The 21,684-nt window shown below is 40.0% G+C and overlaps 1 protein-coding gene and 1 long non-coding RNA gene across 20 annotated transcripts in view; one reads left to right on the top strand and one right to left on the bottom strand.

The window, feature by feature from the left end:
• Positions 1 to 21,684, top strand: part of LOC140915887 (uncharacterized) — a 41,534-nt gene that overhangs the window by 2,241 nt on the left and 17,609 nt on the right. For 2 of the 8 annotated variants that reach the window (XR_012160305.2, XR_012160303.2), the window contains exons 2-5: positions 6,381 to 6,477; positions 7,354 to 7,746; positions 9,336 to 9,463; positions 15,349 to 15,448. This is a non-coding gene — a long non-coding RNA (uncharacterized LOC140915887). Of the gene's footprint in view, positions 1 to 81; positions 272 to 6,380; positions 6,478 to 7,353; positions 7,747 to 9,335; positions 9,464 to 13,289; positions 13,392 to 15,348; positions 15,449 to 21,684 lie in introns of all 8 variants that reach the window. The other 6 variants (XR_012160307.2, XR_012160304.2, XR_012160306.2 and 3 more) reach the window with 6 other exon arrangements.
• The window catches only part of RABGAP1L (RAB GTPase activating protein 1 like), a 530,390-nt gene continuing 518,236 nt past the window's right edge, over positions 9,531 to 21,684 (bottom strand). For all 12 annotated transcript variants that reach the window (XM_073356440.2, XM_073356444.2, XM_073356441.2 and 9 more), the window contains 6 exons: positions 19,682 to 19,792; positions 16,735 to 16,839; positions 15,305 to 15,388; positions 14,710 to 14,781; positions 12,533 to 12,730; positions 9,531 to 11,146 (listed from right to left, as the gene is read on the bottom strand). In XM_073356440.2, the coding sequence (XP_073212541.1) occupies positions 10,991 to 11,146; positions 12,533 to 12,730; positions 14,710 to 14,781; positions 15,305 to 15,388; positions 16,735 to 16,839; positions 19,682 to 19,792 (726 nt within the window). In that variant the 3' untranslated portion in view covers positions 9,531 to 10,990. The remainder of the gene's footprint in view (positions 11,147 to 12,532; positions 12,731 to 14,709; positions 14,782 to 15,304; positions 15,389 to 16,734; positions 16,840 to 19,681; positions 19,793 to 21,684) is intronic.

The raw sequence follows: 21,684 nt of genomic DNA, 5'->3' as shown, positions 1-21,684 counted from the left end.
GGTTTTAGTTGGGGCTGAAGGTGATGGCTAATGGCATTAGCCAAGCTCTATGATACAACTGCATTTGCTCCAACCCCTCAGACAGAGACAAACACCTGCAAGATCTCTATCAAGCGTTCTTACAACTACAATACCCACCTGCTGAAGTGAAGAAACAGATTGACAGAGCCAGAAGAGTACCCAGAAGTTACCTACTACAGGACAGGCCCAACAAAGAAAATAACAGAACGCCACAAAAGGTTCCCCGTCCCGCCCACCCGCTCTCCTGCTGGTAATAGCTCATCTTACCTGATCACTCTCGTTATAGTGTGTATGGTAACACCCATTGTTTCATGTTCTCTGTGTATATAAATGTCCCCACTGTATTTTCCACTGAATGCAGCTGATGAAGTGAGCTGTAGGTCACGAAAGCTTATGCTCAAATAAATTGGTTAGTCTCTAAGGTGCCACAAGTCCTCCTTTTCTTTTTTATATAGCAATATTAGAAGCCTAAATAATAAGGTGGGTGAACTTGAGTGCCTGGTATTAAATGATATAATAGGCATCGCAGAAAGTTGGTGGAATGAGGATAAGCAATGGGACACAGGAATACCAGGGTACGAAATATATCGGACGGACAGAACAGGTCAGGCAGGCGGGAGGGTGGTGCTGTATGTGTAAAAAAGTGAAGAGTCAAATGAAGTGAAAATCTTAGCTGAACCAAACTGTGACATAGAATCTCTATGGATAGTAATTCCATGCTCGAATAATAAGAATATAGCAGTAGGGCTATATTACCAACTACCTGGCCAGGATGGTGATACTGACTGCAAAATGCTCAGAAATATTAGATTTCAGAGTAGCAGCCGTGCTAGTCTGTATCCGCAAAAAAAAAAAAGAGGAGTACTTGTGGCACCTTAGAGACTAACAAATTTATTTGAGCATAATGCATCCAATGAAGTGAGCTGTAGCTCAGAAAAGCTTATGCTCAAATAAATTTGTTAGTCTCTAAGGTGCCACAAGTACTCTTTTTTTTTTTTTTTTTAAAGAAAGATTAGAGAGGCTACAAAAATAATGGGGGAATTCAATTATCCCCATATTGATTGGGTACATGTCACCTCAGGATGAGATGCAGAGATACAGTTTCTTGACATCTTAAATGACTGCTTCTTGGAACAGCTAGTTCTGGAACCCACAAGAGGAGAGGCAATGCTTTAGTCCTAAATGGAGCACAGGATCTGGTGACTATAGCTGAACCATTTGGTAATAGTGACCATAATATAATTAAATTTAACATCCCTGTGGGGGTGACGACACCACAGCAGTCTGCCATGGTAGCATTTAATTTCAGAAAGGGGAACTACACAAAAATGAGGAAGTTAGGTAAACGGAAATTAAAAGATACATTGCCAAAAGTGAAATAACTGCAAGCTGCATGGAAACTTTTCGGAGACAGCATAACAGAGGCCCAGATGTGCCTACCTTTAAGATGCAATATAGGCACAGTGTGATACGCAATAGAAGCACACTATGATACTTGCTTTTTTTATTTTTTGGTTTCTGCTCCTGCCTGATTGGTTACTTCCAGTTTCACATGGTGTCCAGTTGACCAGTCAGTCCGTAACTCTGGCGTTCGTATCTTTGAGGTTCTACTATATTTAGATTTTTCAGAAAGCCTTTGATAAGGTCCTTCACCAAAGGCTCTTAAGCAAAGTAAGAAGTTTAGCGGGATAAGAAGGAAGGTCCTCTCATGGGTCAGTAACTGGTTAAAAGATAGGAAACGGTAGGAATAATGGCCAGTTTTTAGAACAGAGAGAGGTAAATATAGTGGTGTGCATCCCAGAGGTCTGTATTGGGACCAGTACTGTTCAACATATTCGTAAATGATCTGGAAAAAGGGATAAACAGTGAGGTGGCAAAATTTGCAGATGAAACAAAACTACTCAAGATAGTTAAGTCCAAAGCAGACTGTGAAAAGTTACAAAGGGATCTCATAAAACTGGGTGTCTGGGCAACAAAATGGCAGATGAAATTAAATGTTGCTAAATGCAAAGAAATGCACATTGGAAAACATAATCCCAACTGTACATATAAAATGATGGGGTCCAAATTAGCTGTTACCGTTCAAGAAAGAGATCTTGGAGTCATTGTGGATAGTTTTCTGAAAACATCCACTCAATGTGCAGTGGCAGTCAAAAAAGCAAACAGAATGTTGTGAATCATTAGGGATAGATAAGACAGAAAATATATTCCCTGTATATAAATCCATGGTATGCCCAAATCTTGACTACTATGTGCAGATGTGGTTGCCCCATCTCAAAAAAGATATATTGGAAGTGGAAGAGACACAGAAAAGGGCAACAAAAATTATTAGGGGTATGGAACAGCTTCCATATAAAGAGAGATTAATAGAACACACTTCTCACCTTGGAAAAGAGACTACAAAGGGGAGATATGATAGAGTTCTATGAAATTATGACTGGTGTGGAGAAAGTAAATAAGGAAGTGTTATTTACTCCTCATAACACAAGAACTAGGGGTCACCCAATGAAATTAATAGGCAGCAGGTTTAAAACAAACAAAAGGAAGTATTTCTTCACACAGTGCACAGTTAACCTGTGAAAAGAAAAGGAGTACTTGTGGCACCTTAGAGACTAACCAATTTATTTGAGTTAAAGAGTTAACCTGTGGAACTCTTTGCCAGAGGATGTTGTGAAAGTGAAGACAATAATGGGATTCAAAAAAGAACTTGATAAATTCATGGAGGATACATCAGTGGCTATTAGCCAGGATGGGCAGGGATAGTGTCCTTAGTCTCTGTTTGCCAGAAGCTGGGAATGGGTAACAGGGGATGGATCACTTGATGATTACCTGTTCTGTTTATTCCCTCTGAAGCACCGGGTATTGGCTACTGTTGGAAGACAGGATATTGGGCTAGATCAGTGGTTCCCAAACTGGGGTTCACGAAATGTTACAGGAGGTTCTTGGGGAAAAAATTCCCTAATGGCGGACAGAGCTGTCTCTAGGGACTCCGGGCAGCACGTGGCCAGCAGCCCAGAGCCCCTGGACTTCCAAGAGCTAAGCAGATCAAAGCAAGCATATCTATCACACTGAGGAGATTTAAACTTCAAGACTCATAAGAAATGGAAAGGGAGGTGGATATTTTTTGCTGTTTTTAAAATTAAATAGGCAGCTAATATTGTTTTTTAAATTATTATGAAGAACAAGTTTAAGCTTTGTTGCAACGTGCGTTGTTTGCCTGGACTGCTCAAGACCTGAGTGCTTGTGTAGGAAGAACTCTTTGAATTGGCTTCTTAAATACCTTCATGCTGTTTCACATCTGATGCTCCTTGATGAAACATAGGAGCCTTGTCTTATAACAGGCTTATTCAAAGTGATACAAGCTATGAAAGTGAGATCTTGGAAGTGTGTTGCCATTTTCATAATGTATTAATACTGTAATGATAATAATAGTGTATAATAAGCATGTCATAAAAACAAATTTTGTATTTCCAAGATCACTGCTTTTATAATTTATACTCAGGTAAAGAAGAAAATCCCTGGACATATTAATTTTTAGGAGGGGGTTCGTGAGACTTGACATTTTAGTGAAAGGGGTTCACAGGTTGTTAAAGTTTGGGAACCACTGGGCTAGATGGACTTGTGCTCTGACCCAGTATGGCCATTCTTTTGTTAGAAAAGGGTATTCCTTGCTTTTTTTTGCAAAAATGTAATCTTAGCCCTGGTCTACACTAGGACTTTAGGTCGAATTTAGCAGCGTTAAATCTATGTAAACCTGCACCCGTCCACACGATGAAGCCCTTTTTTTCGACTTAAAGGGCTCTTAAAATCGATTTCCTTACTCTACCCCTGACAAGTGGATTAGCGCTTAAATCGGCCTTGCCGGGTCAAATTTGGAGTACTGTGGCCACAATTCAACGGTATTGGCCTCCGGGAGCTATCCCAGAGTGCTCCATTGTGACTGCTCTGGACAGCACTCTCAACTCAGATGCACTGGCCAGGTAGACAGGAAAAGAACCGCAAACTTTTGAATCTCATTTCCGGAGACTGCGGGAACTGTGGGATAGCTACCCACAGTGCAACACTCCGGAAGTCGACGCTTGCGTTGGTATTGTGGAAGCACTCCGCCGAGTTAATGCACTTAGAGCATTTTCTGTGGGGCACACACACTCGAATATATAAAAACGATTTCTAAAAAACTGACTTCTATAAATTCGACCTAATTTTGTAGTGTAGACATACCCTTACTTTTATTCCGTGTCTTCCCTTCCCTCCTGCCCCCTCACGCTTCCCAGCTGTCTGGCCCTCTTTTTCTCTGCTCCTCTCCCCCAGCACAAGCTTCTGTCCCTTTTCTAGTCTGCTCCCCTGGCCTTACTGCACAGCCACCTTCTCCTTCTCTTCTTGGGTATAGTGCTTGCCTGCCCCATTGCCTGCTTCCACTGTGTATTCTGCTAGGGAGATATGCAAGACCCTGTAACCTCACTCCTTGTGTAGCATCAGCCTCTAGGAGTAGTGTATACTGTATATAGACAGACTGGCACCTTTACTTCCAGCAGCTTTCGTAAGCCTGCAGGGTCTGAAGACCCCAGGCATCTCTAGAAACAATTGGAAAAGAGGAGCCATGTGACGTATCAGTTCTCCACAGACTGCCAGCAATTGAGCTGTGGACCACAGATACAGGTGTGGTACTGCATTACCCCATCTAGGGGTAGTTAATTATTTTTTGTGAAGGTCCAAATTTCTTGGTCAATGTATAGTCAAGATCTAGACTCCAGAGAAAATAATGATGATCATGCTAAGTAAAAAAAGATTTTGGGGTCCACTGAAAAGTGTCTGGTGGTCTGAATTTGACCCACAAGTCTGCCTATTGACTACCCCTGCCCCAGGCCCTTGAAATTAGTTGCTTGCTATATAACATCCATTAGCGGACTTTCTACGTGTGAATTCAGTGATAGGTAAAGATACAATTTAGTCACAGAGGTCATGGATTCTGTGACATTTTAACAAACCTCTGTGACTTCTTTGGCTTCTGTCCCCCCCTGCTTGGGCTGTCAGTTCCTTCCCCTACTTCCCCCCAGGACTTGAGCTTCAGTCCCCTGTGGCGGTCAGTGCCCCTTCCCCCTCTTCCCCAGTTATTTTTAGTAAAAGTCAGGGGCAGGCTTCCATGAATTTTTGTTTATTGCCCGTGACCTGTCCCTGACTTTTACTAAAAATAACTGACAAAATCTTAACCTTAGTGATAGGACTTGATACACTAATGCTGCATGCCTGAGAATGACCAAACTGAGTTGCTGTAAGCATATCAAAAGTGCCAGTGTTAATAAGATTTATTATTGTAAATAGAGGTCAAACCATTTCTTGAGCAGACATTGAGGGTATCAGTAACGTAAGCAGTTTATGAAAACAAGCATCTCATTCCCATCTTGTTTGCATTTCTCTTTATTTTACAAGATATCATTCACACAATGAAAACAAGATACTGATCTAAACATGTCTAACAATTAAAAAAGTAAACGTTTCTTCTGATGATGTACATTAATTTACACTTTTAATAACAAGTGTTACCTTTACATTTTTATATGATACATGGATTGGTTATACAGCGACTGATTGGCAGTATAGAAATGTTCCCAAATCCTATGTCTAACACAACAAAGCTCCTGTAGCTCCCTAGTCCACTAGCAGTGTATTTCTTTTATAATTAGAGATGGACCCAAATCAAGACTGTGCAGCTGAATAACCCAACAGGTGGGGAACCTTCACGCTGGATCCAAGCTTTGCAGCTGGTCCCTATTTCAAGAGGCTGAATAAAACCCTTGGAATTGAACCCCCTTTAAATTTTGGAAAACTAGGGATCTGGATAGGGCCCATCTTTGCTTGCACTTGACATCATTGTATTTTCTGCTTAAACTATAAAAAAGATTCTCTCCAGAGTTGGGCTTTGTAAGAGCAGGTGATGGTTCTAAGTGAAATGGCTCCCAATACAATTCTTGAAAACATCATCCACATTCATTTCCTCTGGGGGTTTGTTGAAAGGAGGGAATCAGGAAAAGATGCCAATAACATTTTCTCTTGTTTCTATGAATTGGTAGTAGGCTCAATGTATTATGTAAAATACAAAAATAAGAGAAACTGAAAGGAAATTAGTACAGCCCAGGATTCTGGTGGTTATCAAATCACATGAATGAAATTTGTGACACTAGACTCTTCTGATGTATTTTATCTCCTAATTCAGTTTCCTATATATTATTCTATATATAATATATAGTTTCCAAAGATGCATATATGCTCCTTTACAGGTTAAATAAAAACAAGTCTCACTGAATAAGAAAATAAGGGAAGGAAGTAAAGTTCTTATTTCTGAGCCATATTTTTTCCAGGTAAAAATAGGCATGAAATACATTCAATAGCAAACCACTGGGAGTCTGGAAGAAATTAATGACAGCTCTGTATTCCTGAAGGGCAAACCTGTACAAAGTGAGTAATGGTCATTAAATGTTGTTTTGCAGGCCTCTGAACTAGGAAAGGTAGGGTTGTAATTAGTGCTTGTGTGTAGTGCCCTTATATGCTCCAGTTTTTAGTTCTCATTATGAATCTCTTTAAAACTGGATGCTTTCTATGTCTCATAGCCTAGTTTTAGAGGGTGCATTAGGGGGTGTTCAGAAGTCAACTTGCGACATTTTCTACACTGAATAGTTCAGAATGAAAGGGATGTAGTGTGTGAGCATTTAGCACTATTTGGATAGAAATGCTTTTTTTGTGGGACACCTCTCCATGGGATGGTTAGTATAATAACCAGACTATATTTTAAGAGGAAAATGTATGGTGCTGCTTTACATCTGTGGGCATATGTAGCGCCATATGTCCAGTAAAGACAGCTATTGAACAACTGACTACTTTACAAGGCATCATCCACTGATGGCTGCTATGGGTTCAAGAGAACTATCATTGAGCTCTTAGTTAAAACCACTGCCTAGATGTTCAAATGTAAAACATGTACTAAAGGCTTCTCTAGGAGATGAAAAATAACAAAGTTCACATGTTCAGTACAGGGATGTCAGAATTCAGCCATGCACACTTCCTACTGAGAGGTTGTGGCATCAGGAAAGCAAGATTTTTTCATACTTAATTTGTAAATCATGATACTGTAGCAGCCAGTATGGGCAGTTTTTCTACTCTGCTAAAGAACACTACCACCAAGGCTAGTCAGCATATCACAAACTCAACTCCACTGGTGAAATCCTGGACCCACTGAAGTCAATGGAAGTTTTGTCATTGTCTCACTGGGGCCAGGATTTCACCCCTGGTGTTTGCAACAAAACCTAATGCTGTAATGTATTTGTCTCTTCTCAGACTACAGGAGTCTGCTATGACGAATATACTCTGGTATTGAGGGATGAGTTTCTGCTCTGCCTGACTCTCCTTTCTTGTTCTAGTGAACCGAGATACCTCGCACCTGCTTTTTGCTTCAAACTAGCTTTTTAATGAAATAAGAGAATAAAACAAAATACGCCAGCATAAAACAGGAAATTCAATGGCTAAACAAAGTCCTGCCATACAACTTATAATACAAAAAGATTTTTTCTGTTTATCTAAAGATAACTTAGCTATAGCAAATGGGAAGATGTACAATCTAATGAGCAGGGCAGAGGCTGGGATGTGTGTGTCAGCTGGCTATATGATTCAGTGCTTTCCTTCTACTGAGGACTGAAGCATAAGAACCTTGAGCAATTTATCTGAATGAAGGTAAGTCATTAACTTTTCAATTTTTTTTTAAGTAATATGAAGTATGCACTACTATTTTACATAAATTCAACTTTGATCCACAAAGATATGATTAGTGAATCGATGTACCATATAATTAATCCAACTTTTTATTTATCCTGTTAGGTGTTTCACCCAAACTTGTGCATAAAGTGGAAAAATATACTTGTTCTTTCTGCATTGTGCACCTCAGTGAGGCCCTAGTATCCACAAGATTAATAACTGCACCAAAATATATATTTTACAGAGACTTGTTTCTTTGTGAAATTAAGGCCATATTTCAAAATTACTTGTTCTGAATAGAAGTAAAAATAAAAATCCCCAATAACGCTTGCTCCTTACATATGGACAGACGCAAATTAACTTTAGTATAACTGTTGGAACTGGGTATGCATTTTGATATTGATTAAAAAAAATAATTACTTCCACACTTTGAGTTATGTTTACTGTTTCAGTGCTGTTTGAACAGATACACATTCGCTTCAGTGAGACTTTCAATTCAGGAAGTCTCCCATTGAAAAAAATCTGTACAAACATCAGCCTTTACCACATACAGTATGTCAGCCAACCCTGAAGGTGCACATTTCCATCATATACCTAATTCTGTCTTTCACCACTGAGAGGGCCAACTAAAACCAATTTTTTTATCCTTATGACAATCGTAGGTTATTTGTATATACAGCCAGTGGGATTTTACCTCCTATCTTGTAACCCTAAAGTCTTGTTAGCTTTCCATGTTATTGAATATCACTGTCATTACAGTCAGGAAAGTGCTATTTTATTTGTTCTTTCACTGATTCCAACAAGATTTAGAGTTTTTAAAAGTCTAAAGGTTATTCATTCTTCTAATTAGAGGTGATAGACACTCAACCTGGGATTGGAGGGTTGGGGGCTGTTAGAAAAATCAAGCCTCTTGGATCATAATCAGGAGTGAAGATTCTGTCATCAGCACTGGACTGATAATTTTATTGCTATCACGTGAAGGTAAAATAGAATCCAGTTTCCTCTCCGATAACTGTAACAGCTCAGCATGGCTAACAAGTAGCAAACATTTTTATGACTGGAGACATGCCAGAAAGTGCCATTTTTAAATCACTTTTCTGTTTATACTGCATTGAAGACCTTGTTTGGAAAATATAAATCAACCTCTAAGCATGATTGAAATTAAAGGATTGGAATTTAAATGAGAAATTTGGACAGAACTGGTGGTTTGATACCAGTAATAAAGTTGGCTGTGAGCACAGTACTCCTAGTATTACAATATGGCAATTATCCTAATGTATAAAATTGTCACCTCCAGTTTATTACATAATTTAGTTCAAGTTTGTTAATTCACTTTCCAGTGACACCTCAATGCTGAAATTAATACTTAACTGAATAAAACACCAGCGTTCCTGTCCAGTGGAATTACTAATAGCAATAAGCTGATTATGGAAAGCATGCCAAAATATAGTTTCATTTGAAGAACCCTCTTATTTTTGGTTCCACTCTGTAACAACATCTAGACAAAACACTGTTCTTCCATGTAAGTTTATAAACCATTCTAAAGAGAGAAACTTAACTCTTTTCAGCTCTGTTCTTAGAAAAAAGAACCTACATCACCAAATTGCAGGACTTTTGCTGCCTACGGATAGTGACTACATTTTGATTTCTACTTCAAACAGCTGACTGCTCTTCAAAATGTCTCATTTGACATAGGGTAAATATTAAAACTTGTACTATATGTAAAAATCTTCTGAAAATATACTTGAAAATGAAGCAGGATGTGAGTATCATTAAACTTTATTGTACAGAGCTGATAAAATATTGCATTACTTAAAGTTTAAAATCAAAACAGGGCTAATGTCCCTGGAACATTTTATAACATGGGGAAACAATGCACAACTAACCTCTTGTCCAGCAACAATATTTATCTGCGAGACCTTCTTATAGACATGTTAAATATAATTAAAAAATATTTCCATCAGTTTAAGCAATAGTTTAATTTTTCATGAAATAAGTATTTCTATAAACATTTATGATAAAAAAAGACAACTGCTTTTGTACTTCAACTTAGATATAAAACAAGACAATCGTGTTTTCAGACAGACTCAAGAATAATCAGAAAAGTCTATTATCTTGCATTTTTAATATTTTGTCCTTTTAAAAAAAATACAGGAACTTAGGGTTCCCTAATAAAGTGTCAAAAGTAAATAAACTGTTCTATGGTGTTTGTTTCTCCTGTGCAAAGAGAGCATTTTGATTTGATGCTTCCAGTTTTGTGCCAAGTGCAAGCCTTAAACCTTGGCCCAGTGTTTCATGTGAAAATGTTTCCACCAACTTTACCCTGGGGGAAAAAAAACGCTTTTATTGCACAGGGGTAGTAGAATGTCAAAACTAAGCAAGGTTTCAAATCTACTTATTGGCCAAAAAAACCCCAAACAAACCTCACCCAAGGAATATATCCTTCCCTTTGTTCTGATGGAGGGAATCATTTCTCCAGTTCAGAAAATAAAACATAGAATAAGAAGGGAACTAGAAGATTTCACTTTAAATTCCAGTTCAGGTGTGACACACAAGAGTTAAACAGTGCTGCCACTCAGCGCCTGGAAGACCTGCGCTCCTTGAATTTGTGCAGGAAGCTAATTGCCAGAATCAAACACACACAATATTCGCAAGGAACATTATAAACACATGTGCTATGCCAGAGAGAGCACAAGACTATCTTGGTTGTGACTTAAGACTTATAATGAATGGGAAATGCTTCACTGCAGGATGCAATCACCATTGTAAACTTGAGATGATCCCATGGCATGAGTATGGAGCAGTATAGAGCCTGGCATTATACTGTGCTTTCTTTGACAAGATTTATGCTGCCCTCCTTCTTTCCCAAAAAGAAAACAGCTGTAGTTATAATTAGTTCACATACTAAACACTTAGTTCTGAATTATTTGATCCATCTTAACATCTAAGCATATAAAATAAAGTGTAAAAGGATGAAAGTTTTGGAACGTGGCTTTCAGGAAGGCAGGTGGGAAATAAGTATTCAACATAAAATTGGATTTTTTTAAATAACTTCCCTTTGGAAAGGGTCACACCAGAATGAGTAAAGACACTGAAGGATTTCACTTCAGTGCCTGCACTCCTGCCTTTTGTCCTTTTCCCAAGAGGAGAGACCCCTGGGAAAATCCTCCAGGGCTTCAGTTGCTTTATTCTTTGTGCTCTTGTGCCTGGAGTCTGGCTGGAACTATGTACTGCTCTCTTTGGGTGGCTGGGATGGTGGAGGCAGCTGGGGTGGCTGTGTGCTCGTGGCAGTTTTGATAGAGTTCAGGGTTTTGCTAAACCAAGAGTTTTTAGCAGCTTGGATTTCATTCATAAGGGTTCCTCTCTGGTGCTCCAGTTCCTAAGGAAGTAGAATAGTCAGAGTTGATCAGAAAATCATTGATTAGAGAGGCATCTTCAAAGTCACTCCCTTTAACCGAGTTCTTTCCTTCTACAGTCAGGGGATGGGGAGGGGAGAGGCAGTAGAACTACAGAAGATACTACTACAAATTAGAACTCTTTTTCTTTGAAGACCAGAGGGGAAGAGTGAAAAAACATCCCATTTTTCTGGGAATTCACAAAATCAGCTATGTCCAATTAGATTGGCATAAAGTAAACCCTCCAAGGTGATGTGTGGGTGTAGCAATGGTACAGATGAGCATATAGACACACTGTAGGCAAACAAGATTTAATCTATAGGAGGGTAAAAGACAAATGGTATGGTGCCTTGATGGCTTGGGAGCTGTGTGTAGAGATGTCTAGAAGTAGAACAATAGTATGAAAGGAAGGGCATATCTTGAGCTGCCACTGAACCAATAGAGGAATGGTAGTGTCTGAGGAGTGGAGGGGCTGCCTTGCTTGCAATGAAACTCCTTGCCATGGGTACTGACTGATGCCGCAAGGGATGATACTATGCATGATGGATGTTTTGACTTGTGGTGAGAGCGACTCCACAAGCTTAGCAGAAGAGGAGAGGGTACTTCAAGAACAAAAGGGTTGACAACAGACAATCATATGCCAGACAGGACTGGGGTAAGTTAGGGCCACAAATGAGCTATTTTTTGGACATAGCACTATGTTATTAAAAGGCTGGATTGTGTTTTATAGTCATTGCCATGGATTGGGAATAATGTACAGTTACATTTACCCCCAGCAGATCTACAGGAGGCATTGAGTTTCATACCCTTTCCAGAGCTCCCTACCATGTAAGTTAAATGTGGCCATTGTGCCACCCTTTAAGAGGGTGCAGTATGCATTCTTCTGCAGTGGTCTTAGCCCCCTTTGGCTTGGCTAGTCTTGTAGGGAGTGCAAGAATGACTCTATTCAACTTTGGTGCAGGAATGAAAGGAACAGGAGACTCCTTTCAATTTGGCTATGTCTACAGGGCTTACCTTACAGTGGCACAGCTGTGCCTCTACAGTTATACCTCTGTAAGATCTCCTGTATAGCCACTCTTTGCCAGCAGGACAGAGCTCTCCTGCTGGCAAAATAAAACCACCACCAACGAGCAGCGGTAGCTTTGTTGGCTGGAGAGTGTCTTCCCTGACCGACAAAAGTTTTACCAGTGGAAGTACCAGTGTAGACATAGCCCTTAGCGTCACTGCATAAAAGCAGCATTCTAGCATCATCTACACTACAGAGCAGAACCAAAGTCAAAGAGACAGTCACGTTGCAACTAAATTCCCCATAGAGTAGATCAGGCTTAATACAATCAGTCTTTTCTGCAGTAAGATACCTGTACATATACCTGAATTTTGCACTTTGCTTCCACAAGCTGCAGTTTGGTCTGTGCCAGTTCCAGCTCCATCTCCCTCAGCTGCTTCTTGAGGGCATCCTTCTCATCATCTCTTTCTGTTCCCCGGGTCTCTCTGCTTATAGCAGGCAGCTTCAATGCTCCTTCCTTACTGAAAATCTCACTGCAGTGTTTGCAAGCCATCAGTTTACCCTGGAACAGCCAGAGAATCCATTTTTAGCTATGTTACAGATGTCCTGTTTCCTGGAAGAGCCGCTCTTTTATGTTAGATTACCATCAAAAAGCAAATGAAGCCACTAAGTGTGTGAGATTGTCACATGTGGTGTTACCTCAAATGATTTTAGAAGTTCATGAACAACAGATATGGGCACATGCACCAGGATAAGAATTCCTAATACTTTCACCATTTTTTCAACACATCTAGACTTCAGAAGTCACATTTACCCTCTTGTTGTCAAGACTTGTGATATTTTTGCAGTACTGCATTAATGTTAGCATATTTGTTGACAAAGTAGATTGCAGGGTTTTTTCTCTGGCTCAAACTTGCTGCTTTAAAAAAAGAATACCTTTGATCAAATATTAAGGTTAATATGGCTTTTGGAAAAAAAAATATTACAGCCATGTGATATTGCTTAGAAACCCGCTCCCACCCAGGTTTTCCCTACTCGTCACAAGCGATCACTCTATGCTGGATGCAATGGCCACTACTTTGCTATTAATACTGGCATGTAATAGTGATATTATCTTACAGAATGCTCCTAGTGTCAAGAACACTTAACAGCAAGTTCCATACTGGGTTGGCTTGAAGAGGTGCTTACAAATTGACTAACAATTTGTTCCAGGAACTTTTCAGGTATCGAAGTTAAGCTGGCTGGTCTATAATTCCCCGAGTCCTTTTTGTTCCCCTAGTTTAAGATCCGTATTATGTTTGCCTTTCTCCATTCTTCTGGGGCCTCACCTGTCCTCCATAAGTTCTTGAAGATGGTTGCTTCAGCTATTTCCTTAACTACTCTAGAATTAATTTCATCAAGCCCTGAATACATCTAATTTATCTAAAATATTCTTTAAACTTTTCTTTCCCTATTTTGGCTTGCATTCCTTCCCTCTTGTTGTTAATATTGGGTTGAATATCTGGTCACCATTAACAATAGCAAGTGTCTGCTAATGTAATCCTGCTGACATGGCACTCAGACCACTTAGAGTAAACAAGTAAAAAAAATTTACTGAAATGCTTTAAGAAATTAGATGCATGTCAGTCTTTATTCTTCTAAAATTACAGTTTCACAACAGTAAGTAGAGTGGCTGGTATTGACATTTCTGAAATGTCTTTTTTGGTATGAGAGGGAAGATATGTATGTTGCTATACTGCCAACTACTTGTAAAGCATGTGTAAAACCCTTGGTTTAATGTATCATAAATAGTAGGCAGTAAAATATTTAACCCTAGTACAAGGCAGACATTTGCCACTGGATAGCAACAGTTATATACTTCAGAAAGTTTGAGAACTACAGAAACAGAGGGAGGGATTCCCTGTACGTTGCTGTGGCAGCATACAGGTGCTGTGAAGTCCCTTATTGGGGAAAATTCCGCTAGTGGGGAGACTATGTAGGACAACCAGAGACAGCTCTATGCAGATCTCACAAGGCCTTGGTGTTCAGGACAGAAGGGGGATGGTTATGGAAAGTCTAGGGCAGACCAGGCCAGCCCACCATAATTAAGAGCAGCTCCCTGGTCTGCCCAGAATCCATAAGTCCAAAGCAACCTTTGCTCTCTCTGTCTTGGGCTGTGCCTGTGTGCACTGTGCAAAATGGAGATGCACCTCAAAAGCTTCCCCAAAGGGCTCCCTTTCTCAGCTTATTAGAACGTATAAAGACTTATCCTTCCATGCTTCCTGCAAAATACATACATTTCTGCGGGGGAAAATACAAGCATTCTGTGCACTCTAGTTTGGAAACTCCAGCATACCCGATATCCACAACGGCATGGTGAAGGGACATGTACTCTACAATTGTTTCCATCCTGTGAAACATCTGAGAGGGTAGTTTAGACCATCTTCCTGGCTCTCAAGGCTGCTACTATATGGCTACAGTTCAGATTCCTTTCAGTATTTTACTGCCAGCATCTATGAATATTTGAGTTAGACACTTCACATACAGAGGCCTCATTCTCACCTTCACAACCTCCAGTTCCTCCTTACTTGCTGTCTGTTGTTTCTCCAGCCTGGTACTCAGCTGGGAACAAATCTGGAAGAGAGAAAACAATCCCTTTTATAAAGTTTATTAAAAAAATTTTTTTTTGTGGTACATTTCAGCAGTATTTTATTATAGCTTCACCGAAATCATACACCGTCATTTCCTCAGAATGAATTAATTAGTGGTAGCAAGGCTGATGAAAAAGGTCTAAATGGTAGTATTCAAGATGCAACCTTAACACTGAGATTGATTTGACTAATTTCATGGGGAGCTGGCCTACATCCTTAGCCAGGAGCAGGGCAAAAGAGGCAGTTGCACTGTAGTGGGTTGGGAATGGCTTGATAAGGAGGTATTCTTCTCTACAGAAAACGGCAGATTCCACTTGGACAACTCCAGAAAGAATATAACTGTCTACAATTCATGCTCTCAGAAAACCTGAAATGAGACATGCCCTGGTCAAAAGTACAAATACGAAAATGCTGAACAGTCAGCTTGCCTGAGATGGGGAGTAGAAAGACATTAAAAATGGTTTACAAATAATTATATGAAACAGGAATTTCTCGATAAATGTTACTTGTTTATATTCCGCAATAATGGCTGTGGTTTTCTTTATTTCAGATTCCGCCTTCTCTAGTTGTTTCCTGAAGATTTCCTTCAGCTGGAAAGTTCAAGGAGAGAAATCATATTAGTAGGTGTGCTTTGAGGAATTTTCCAACATGTGAGTGATGACTTCACTCTTGAACATACTCTGCATTTGTAACAACACTATAGCTCTTCATTACCAACTCCCACTACTTGATAAAGCCTGGTATTAAAAAAAGACTTGTTATAGCCTCTGTTTTAGTCAATGTGCAGTTATCTTTTAGTAGTATGATTGTATTCTCAGCAATATGAACAGCCATTTAAGAACAGGGACATTTACTGCATATCTTTGGTTGGGAAATTCTGCTCTAGAGTATGGGGAACATCTTTGATTATGACTGAGTATAAACGAGCCCACTAGACAGCCAATTGTTGTTTAGTGTTTGAGTTCCCCAGATCCATACTCAAATATAATTTTCTCCTGAGTGAAAAGGAAGGCAGAACATGCCAGGATCATCACAATGACCTCTCCAGCCCAAATGGCTCAGAATCGCAGTACTGACCACCTATATGGCAGTGCATTAAAATACCATTAAATCCCATCCTGCCATTCAGCACCATAAAGAACACAGAGACCTTTCAACAGAAGTGAAGGTCTCTCTTGCTAGAGGTAGTAAAGCTCTAGCGACAGATGGAGAGAGGATGGGACTCTCCAATTTAGAGAAACAGAACTATGAAATATTTTTTTTTGTGGGAGACTGATAACCTTTTGTTAATGCAATGATGCCAAATAAGTCTCATTGCTTCAGCTTCTGTTTACAGACAGTTATCAAAGAAATCCTCAAGCATGATGAGAGGGGTTTTTGCTATTAAAACACACTTATATGTAGGTCATTGTCCAGGACTTAATAGCTAAACATTTAAAAAAAAATATCTGTAAACCAGTATCAGGTGAGACCCAGTAGGGAAAAACATCATTTCCATTCTGTTCTTGGGCTTACAGCCTGGAAGCACTTAACAACTCATAGCTTTAACTTGTTGATTCAGCATGGCAAATTCTATGCAACAGCCATGCCTCCAGCTACGTTTGTAGGTTCTGAAGAGGGTCTGATTAGGCCTCCTTGGGTGTGGGTGTTTTACATAGTGGCAGTAAAAAGGATGTTGGGAAACCGGATTAAATGTTGGAAAAATGGGACCCTCAGAGCTCCAGTAGGAACACAAAAGATGCTCAGAAATAGAGAACTTTAATTTTTTCTCTTTATGTGCATTTTTTATTTTCACTCTGACTTAGAGAATGAATATTTTGAGGGGCACTAACAAACATTTGATACCATTGTTTAATACTGACCCTCAAATTCTTGTGGTGTGTGTGTGTGTGTGTGTGTGTGTTTGGTTAGGTGGGAACACTCAAACAAGTCTTACCTGGGCAGTTTCTTCTTCTTGCTTCCGCTTTTCTTCCTCAGTCTCCACTAGTTTCTGTTTAGTCAGGAGAAGCTCCTTGTTCAGAACATCTGCTTTATCTTCAGCCTGACAATCAGAAGGGATGAGCTAAAAAAAAACTTGATGCAACTCTGCCTCCTATGTTCTCCCACGCTCACTTTTTGCAGCAGAAACATGTTTTTTTCTAGTAACTGCTTGCTTGGTTATTGCATTGTTTCAGCTGCTGTGCAAATGCCACATGACTATTTGATACTCTAACAGAAAATGTGCTGGGCCATATTAAGAGCAATTAAGGATCCTGGATCACGTGTGAGACTCCTGGCTTATGTTAGGGTATGTGTGACTCTGATGTAAATAAAAGGAAGACTATGAATTAGAAGGGAGGCAGCATGGTATAGTGGGTTGGGTTCTCAACCAAGCTCCCATGTGACCTGGGCAAGCGGCTTGATCTTTCTGTGCTTTGGTTACCACAGCTGTAAAATGGGGAAGATATTACATCACAGGAGAGTTGAGAGTTTGTGTAGCACTTTACACTTTCAAGTATTGTTTGTATTACAATACTTAGAGTGCAGGCCAATATAAGACGCAGAAGAGCATTATCTACCATTGTAAAAACACTGCAAAAATATTTTCTGGAGAAGCCAGATAATGCATGTTGGTCAGGATGTGTGAATTTGATCCCTCATTTGAAGAGCTAGGCATGATGATGAGATATTCAAGAGTACCAGAAATGTCTTGATCTGGTGGGGGTACCTTGCTAGCTTAGCTGATTACAGTGAAAAAGAGGTTTTGCCAGTGTTAGGTACAGTCAGTGGCTAGGTAACTTCCCCATTTCATAGATTAATATTGTATCGCAGCACTCACTCTGTTTGATAAGCAAGTTGATGGAACAGGCAGTGGTTGTAGCCAGAAATACCTCACTGGCTGCAAAATCATGGGAAAAAGCACTGCAAAATGATTGATTACCTAATGCAGAAATTGTTTGTGTGACCTGCAACATGTTTTCCCACCATCACTGGCACTATAGCTTGCTTCTTTGCCATGCTGCCACTGGTTATTAATAGTAGTTAAATGCAGAGGATGGGTGAAATCCTGGCTCCACTGAAGTCAATGGGAGTTTTGCCAGTGACTTCAGTAGGGCCAGGATGTCACTCAAGGTGCTATGAGACAAGAAGAATGTCCCTACTGTTAGAAGCTTACATCTACAAGAATAACCAAGATGCAGTGGGGACACCCACAGGTTTCCTCCCCTCCCCCCAAACACAGTGAGAGGAGTTAGTGTTCGGGGAGGAGGGCAAAAGAGATGAAGCAAGTCTTTAGCAAGGATATGAATAAGAGGAAGGTGGGAGGATCGGTAGGTCATTCCACACAAAGTGGCAGTATGACAGAGGGCACAAACAAGAGAATAGTGAAAGGAAGGGGATAGTGATGCTAGCATCTGATGGTGCAAAGGAGGTAAGGGGATAGTAAAGGGGTCCTGCCAACTTTAAAAAGAAAAAACAAACTAACCTGTTTTAGACCCTAGACCAGCAACATAATACATGGTTCAACATAACCATTAAAAACACTTGAAAGAACTATCTGAATATCAGTTCCTTTTTCTGTTTGCTCAGTCCCAGGTTCTCATCTGCCTAGCACCATCATAAGTGTCATTAACTCTTGTGGGGAAGGAAGACAACAGTTGCACATAGAGAGACAAAGCTATTGCCACAGCAGGGGTGAACTACAGGTAAAAAAGCCACTTCAATCTCCTACGTAGAAGACAGCTAAAATATGAGAGCAGGAATGGGCAGAAAATAAGCAGCTGTGGAGCTAGCAAGTGTTACAATTTGGCATGTATTTCAACTGCTGCTGGGGAGGATACATCTCCTAGCATCCCACAAGGTTTTATCATCTACTCCTAGCCTCCAGAGACATTGCCCGTATCCTTTGCCTCTTGTGCATCTCCCCCATCAGTATGGCTCAGGCTCTTAGTCATAACTGAGCCCAAAACAGCAGACACTGACTTTTAAGAGGTAGAGTAACTGCAGGGTTGTAGCATGGACTGTATTTCTTTATGTAAGTTGGGAATTGTATACAGTCAAAGCACAGTCCAATTCAGATACCCTTACTCATACCACGGAGCACCTTACCCCACAACAGCGCCTACTGGCTTCAGTTTGAGTAAGATGCTACTCACTGAAGTAAGAGTGCAGAATCTGTCCTGTTTATTATTTAATACACTATTGATTACTAACAGTTCACCTCTAAAGAATGTAGCAGAATACATTCGGAAGCGCACTGCATTATTGCAAAGAGATAAGACAACACCCCAGTTGTGTATAACCTTCCCAAAGTCAACCTAATCATGTGAACAGCTCCCCCAGCACTTGTCCTCTGTGCCACAGGTTAGGTTTTGTAGGAAGCATTTTACTGATGGAAATACTACACATCTCAACTTTTGGTGCTAGCTCCACATAGCTTTCTTGGGAGTGCTGTCTGCTACCTTGGTAACTGGAGATGGGATTAGATGGTTTTGGAAGAGTAGAGGAATGTGTGAGGTGAGACATACTGAATGACATTGTAGCAATTTAAAATTCTGGAGAGCATGGCATAAATTTTTCAAGTTAGTAGCCATATTCTGATATTTGCATTAGAGATTAAGGTCTACATTTTCCAAAACAGACTGCAGTAGCACAGGTAATTTGGTGTCCACTGGTGCCAATATTTGTGCCTGCAACTGCATTCATTAGACACTTAGCTTCTTGACTGCAGTTACAGATCAGGTAGCTAGGCATCTCATGGGAGCAGATAAAGAAAGACACTAATAATAATGCCTTCAGTTTTGCACTCATTCAATTGTGAATGCAAAATACTGCCATTGTCCTCCCCACCACCTAACATTAGGAGTTCAGGCTCAGGCCTGGCTACAAATCAGTGCCTGTGTTACCTGGTCCAAGTCATTTCGGAGGGCTATTTTGCTTGTTACAAGTTCATGGGCAAGGTCATCATTCTCCTGTTCCAGCCGCATGCTCGCTTCCTGGAGCCTGCGGTTCTCCCTCTGCAGAAAGAGAGGAACAAATAGGAGAATAAGTTAATTCTTATCAATTTTAAAATGAAGGAACAAAGAGACAAGTGAATATTTTGTGGGTGGGTATGAGAGTGAGAAAAAGTGTAAAAACCAAGAAGGCATGAGTGCACAGTTAAGGCAGGATTGCTGCTGTGGGAAACATTGAATTAAGCCAGCAGATCCAGTACTCCATCTGACAGAGCCTGTTTAGAAAAACTGAAACAGTGCTATGGAAATGTATCTTGAAGGGCAGTGATTCCAATTCCGTCCCTGTGGTGCTCTTTACAAACGTATTTATTTATGTTCAGGCCCAAATGACACACTGATTGTAGGCTTCTCTGAGTGCAAAAGCACCCTTTTTACCAGAAAAATATTCTTCTACATGGTGATCGTTAAGGGAAATTGGTTAGATGATAAAATCCCACACAAAACACAGTGGTAATGAACAAGAGCCATTTTCAAGAGATGCTCTTAATAGTCTATTCAGGTCCAAAATAGAATCTGTCCTGTCCCATTTTACTAAATATTGATTTCAAATCTTCCATAGGAATATTATGTTCTGAAAATTATGTAGAATCAACTGTCCTTCCTCTGCTGGATCTCAAAACAGGGCAGCCTAGTAATGAACTTTTCTCTAGTTCTGTTGACTTGCTTTTCTCCAAAATCTGTGCCAGTGGATTCTAGTGTGTATTCAAATGACATCTGCCAAGAAAGAGTGCAAATGGGGAGAAGGCCTTTCTTTTTGAAATGTATACAGACTCCAGAACAGTGATGCAGATCAACTCAGAAATGAAAAAATATTCAATGTATAGACTGATTCTCCCCTGCCTTGCACCTTGTGTAGTCACCTATCCCTGTGCAAAGTGGTTGTAAAATACTACCAGACCAGTGTAAGTAAATTAGGGGAGAAGGGAGAGAGGAATAACGAATGCATTTTTTATCATTGGAATGATGTTTCTTGTCCAAGGGCTATAAGGCAGAAACATTTGTTAAAGATGTCTCAGGGTGAGCAGACAGACTGCCAAACATATTCTGAGAGTCCCCATCAAGCAGTTGGCTTGAGAAGAATGGGCTAAATATGGGGATCTTAAATGAATTTGCAAAGAGCAGCAGATTTGCTTGCCTTAGCCCTTGCTTAATGGCTTCTAGTCTTTCATACCAAAGAAGGGATTGGGGGGGGGGGGAGGGGGGAAATCTATGAGCTATGTAAAATAAAGACAAAATTTCAAGTTTTTATGAAGAACTTCCTTATGACTGAAGAATGGAATTCTCCACATGATAACATTTGACAAAGATCATCTTTTCACTTGAGGACAGATGTCAGTTTTTTCCTTTGAACAAAAATAAAATGAAATATATTACAGCCTCTAAGATAGCAAGATACTGCCTCTGTAATATACTTTCATGAGTTACTCAACCAAAACATTGCTTCAAAACAAAGAATTCTTGAACCCACTGCATAAACGTGCTACTCAGCTTTCTTAATTTTCCTCCTACTCCGCAACTATGTTCCTAACAATCCTAATGGAAGATATGGATAAGGCATTTCCTCTCTTTAAATCTCAATGGAGTAGGGTTGCTAACCCTCCAGGATTGCCCTGGAGTCTCCAGGAATTACAGATTAATCTTTAATTAGAGATTATGTCATGATGAAACCTACAGAAAAATCTCCAGCCAAAATTGGCAACCCTACAACAGAGATACAGTCCTGTTTTTGCTCCAACATCCTCCTGCCGCAAGAGTATTTCATATGCTTGCCAAAACAGAACTACTGCTCAAAAAGGATGTTTTAAAAAGAAAAAAACCCTCTCTTGTTGTTAAACAGCTTCCTCTGTGCCAGGAAATGGAGCCTTTGCAAATACTTACTCTTCACTGTGACCTTA

The sequence above is a fragment of the Lepidochelys kempii genome, chromosome 8 (assembly GCF_965140285.1).
Source record: "Lepidochelys kempii isolate rLepKem1 chromosome 8, rLepKem1.hap1, whole genome shotgun sequence".
Lineage (NCBI taxonomy): Eukaryota > Metazoa > Chordata > Testudines > Cheloniidae > Lepidochelys > Lepidochelys kempii.
Note: the sequence above shows the minus strand (reverse complement) of the source record. Positions and strands in the feature narration are given on the sequence as shown.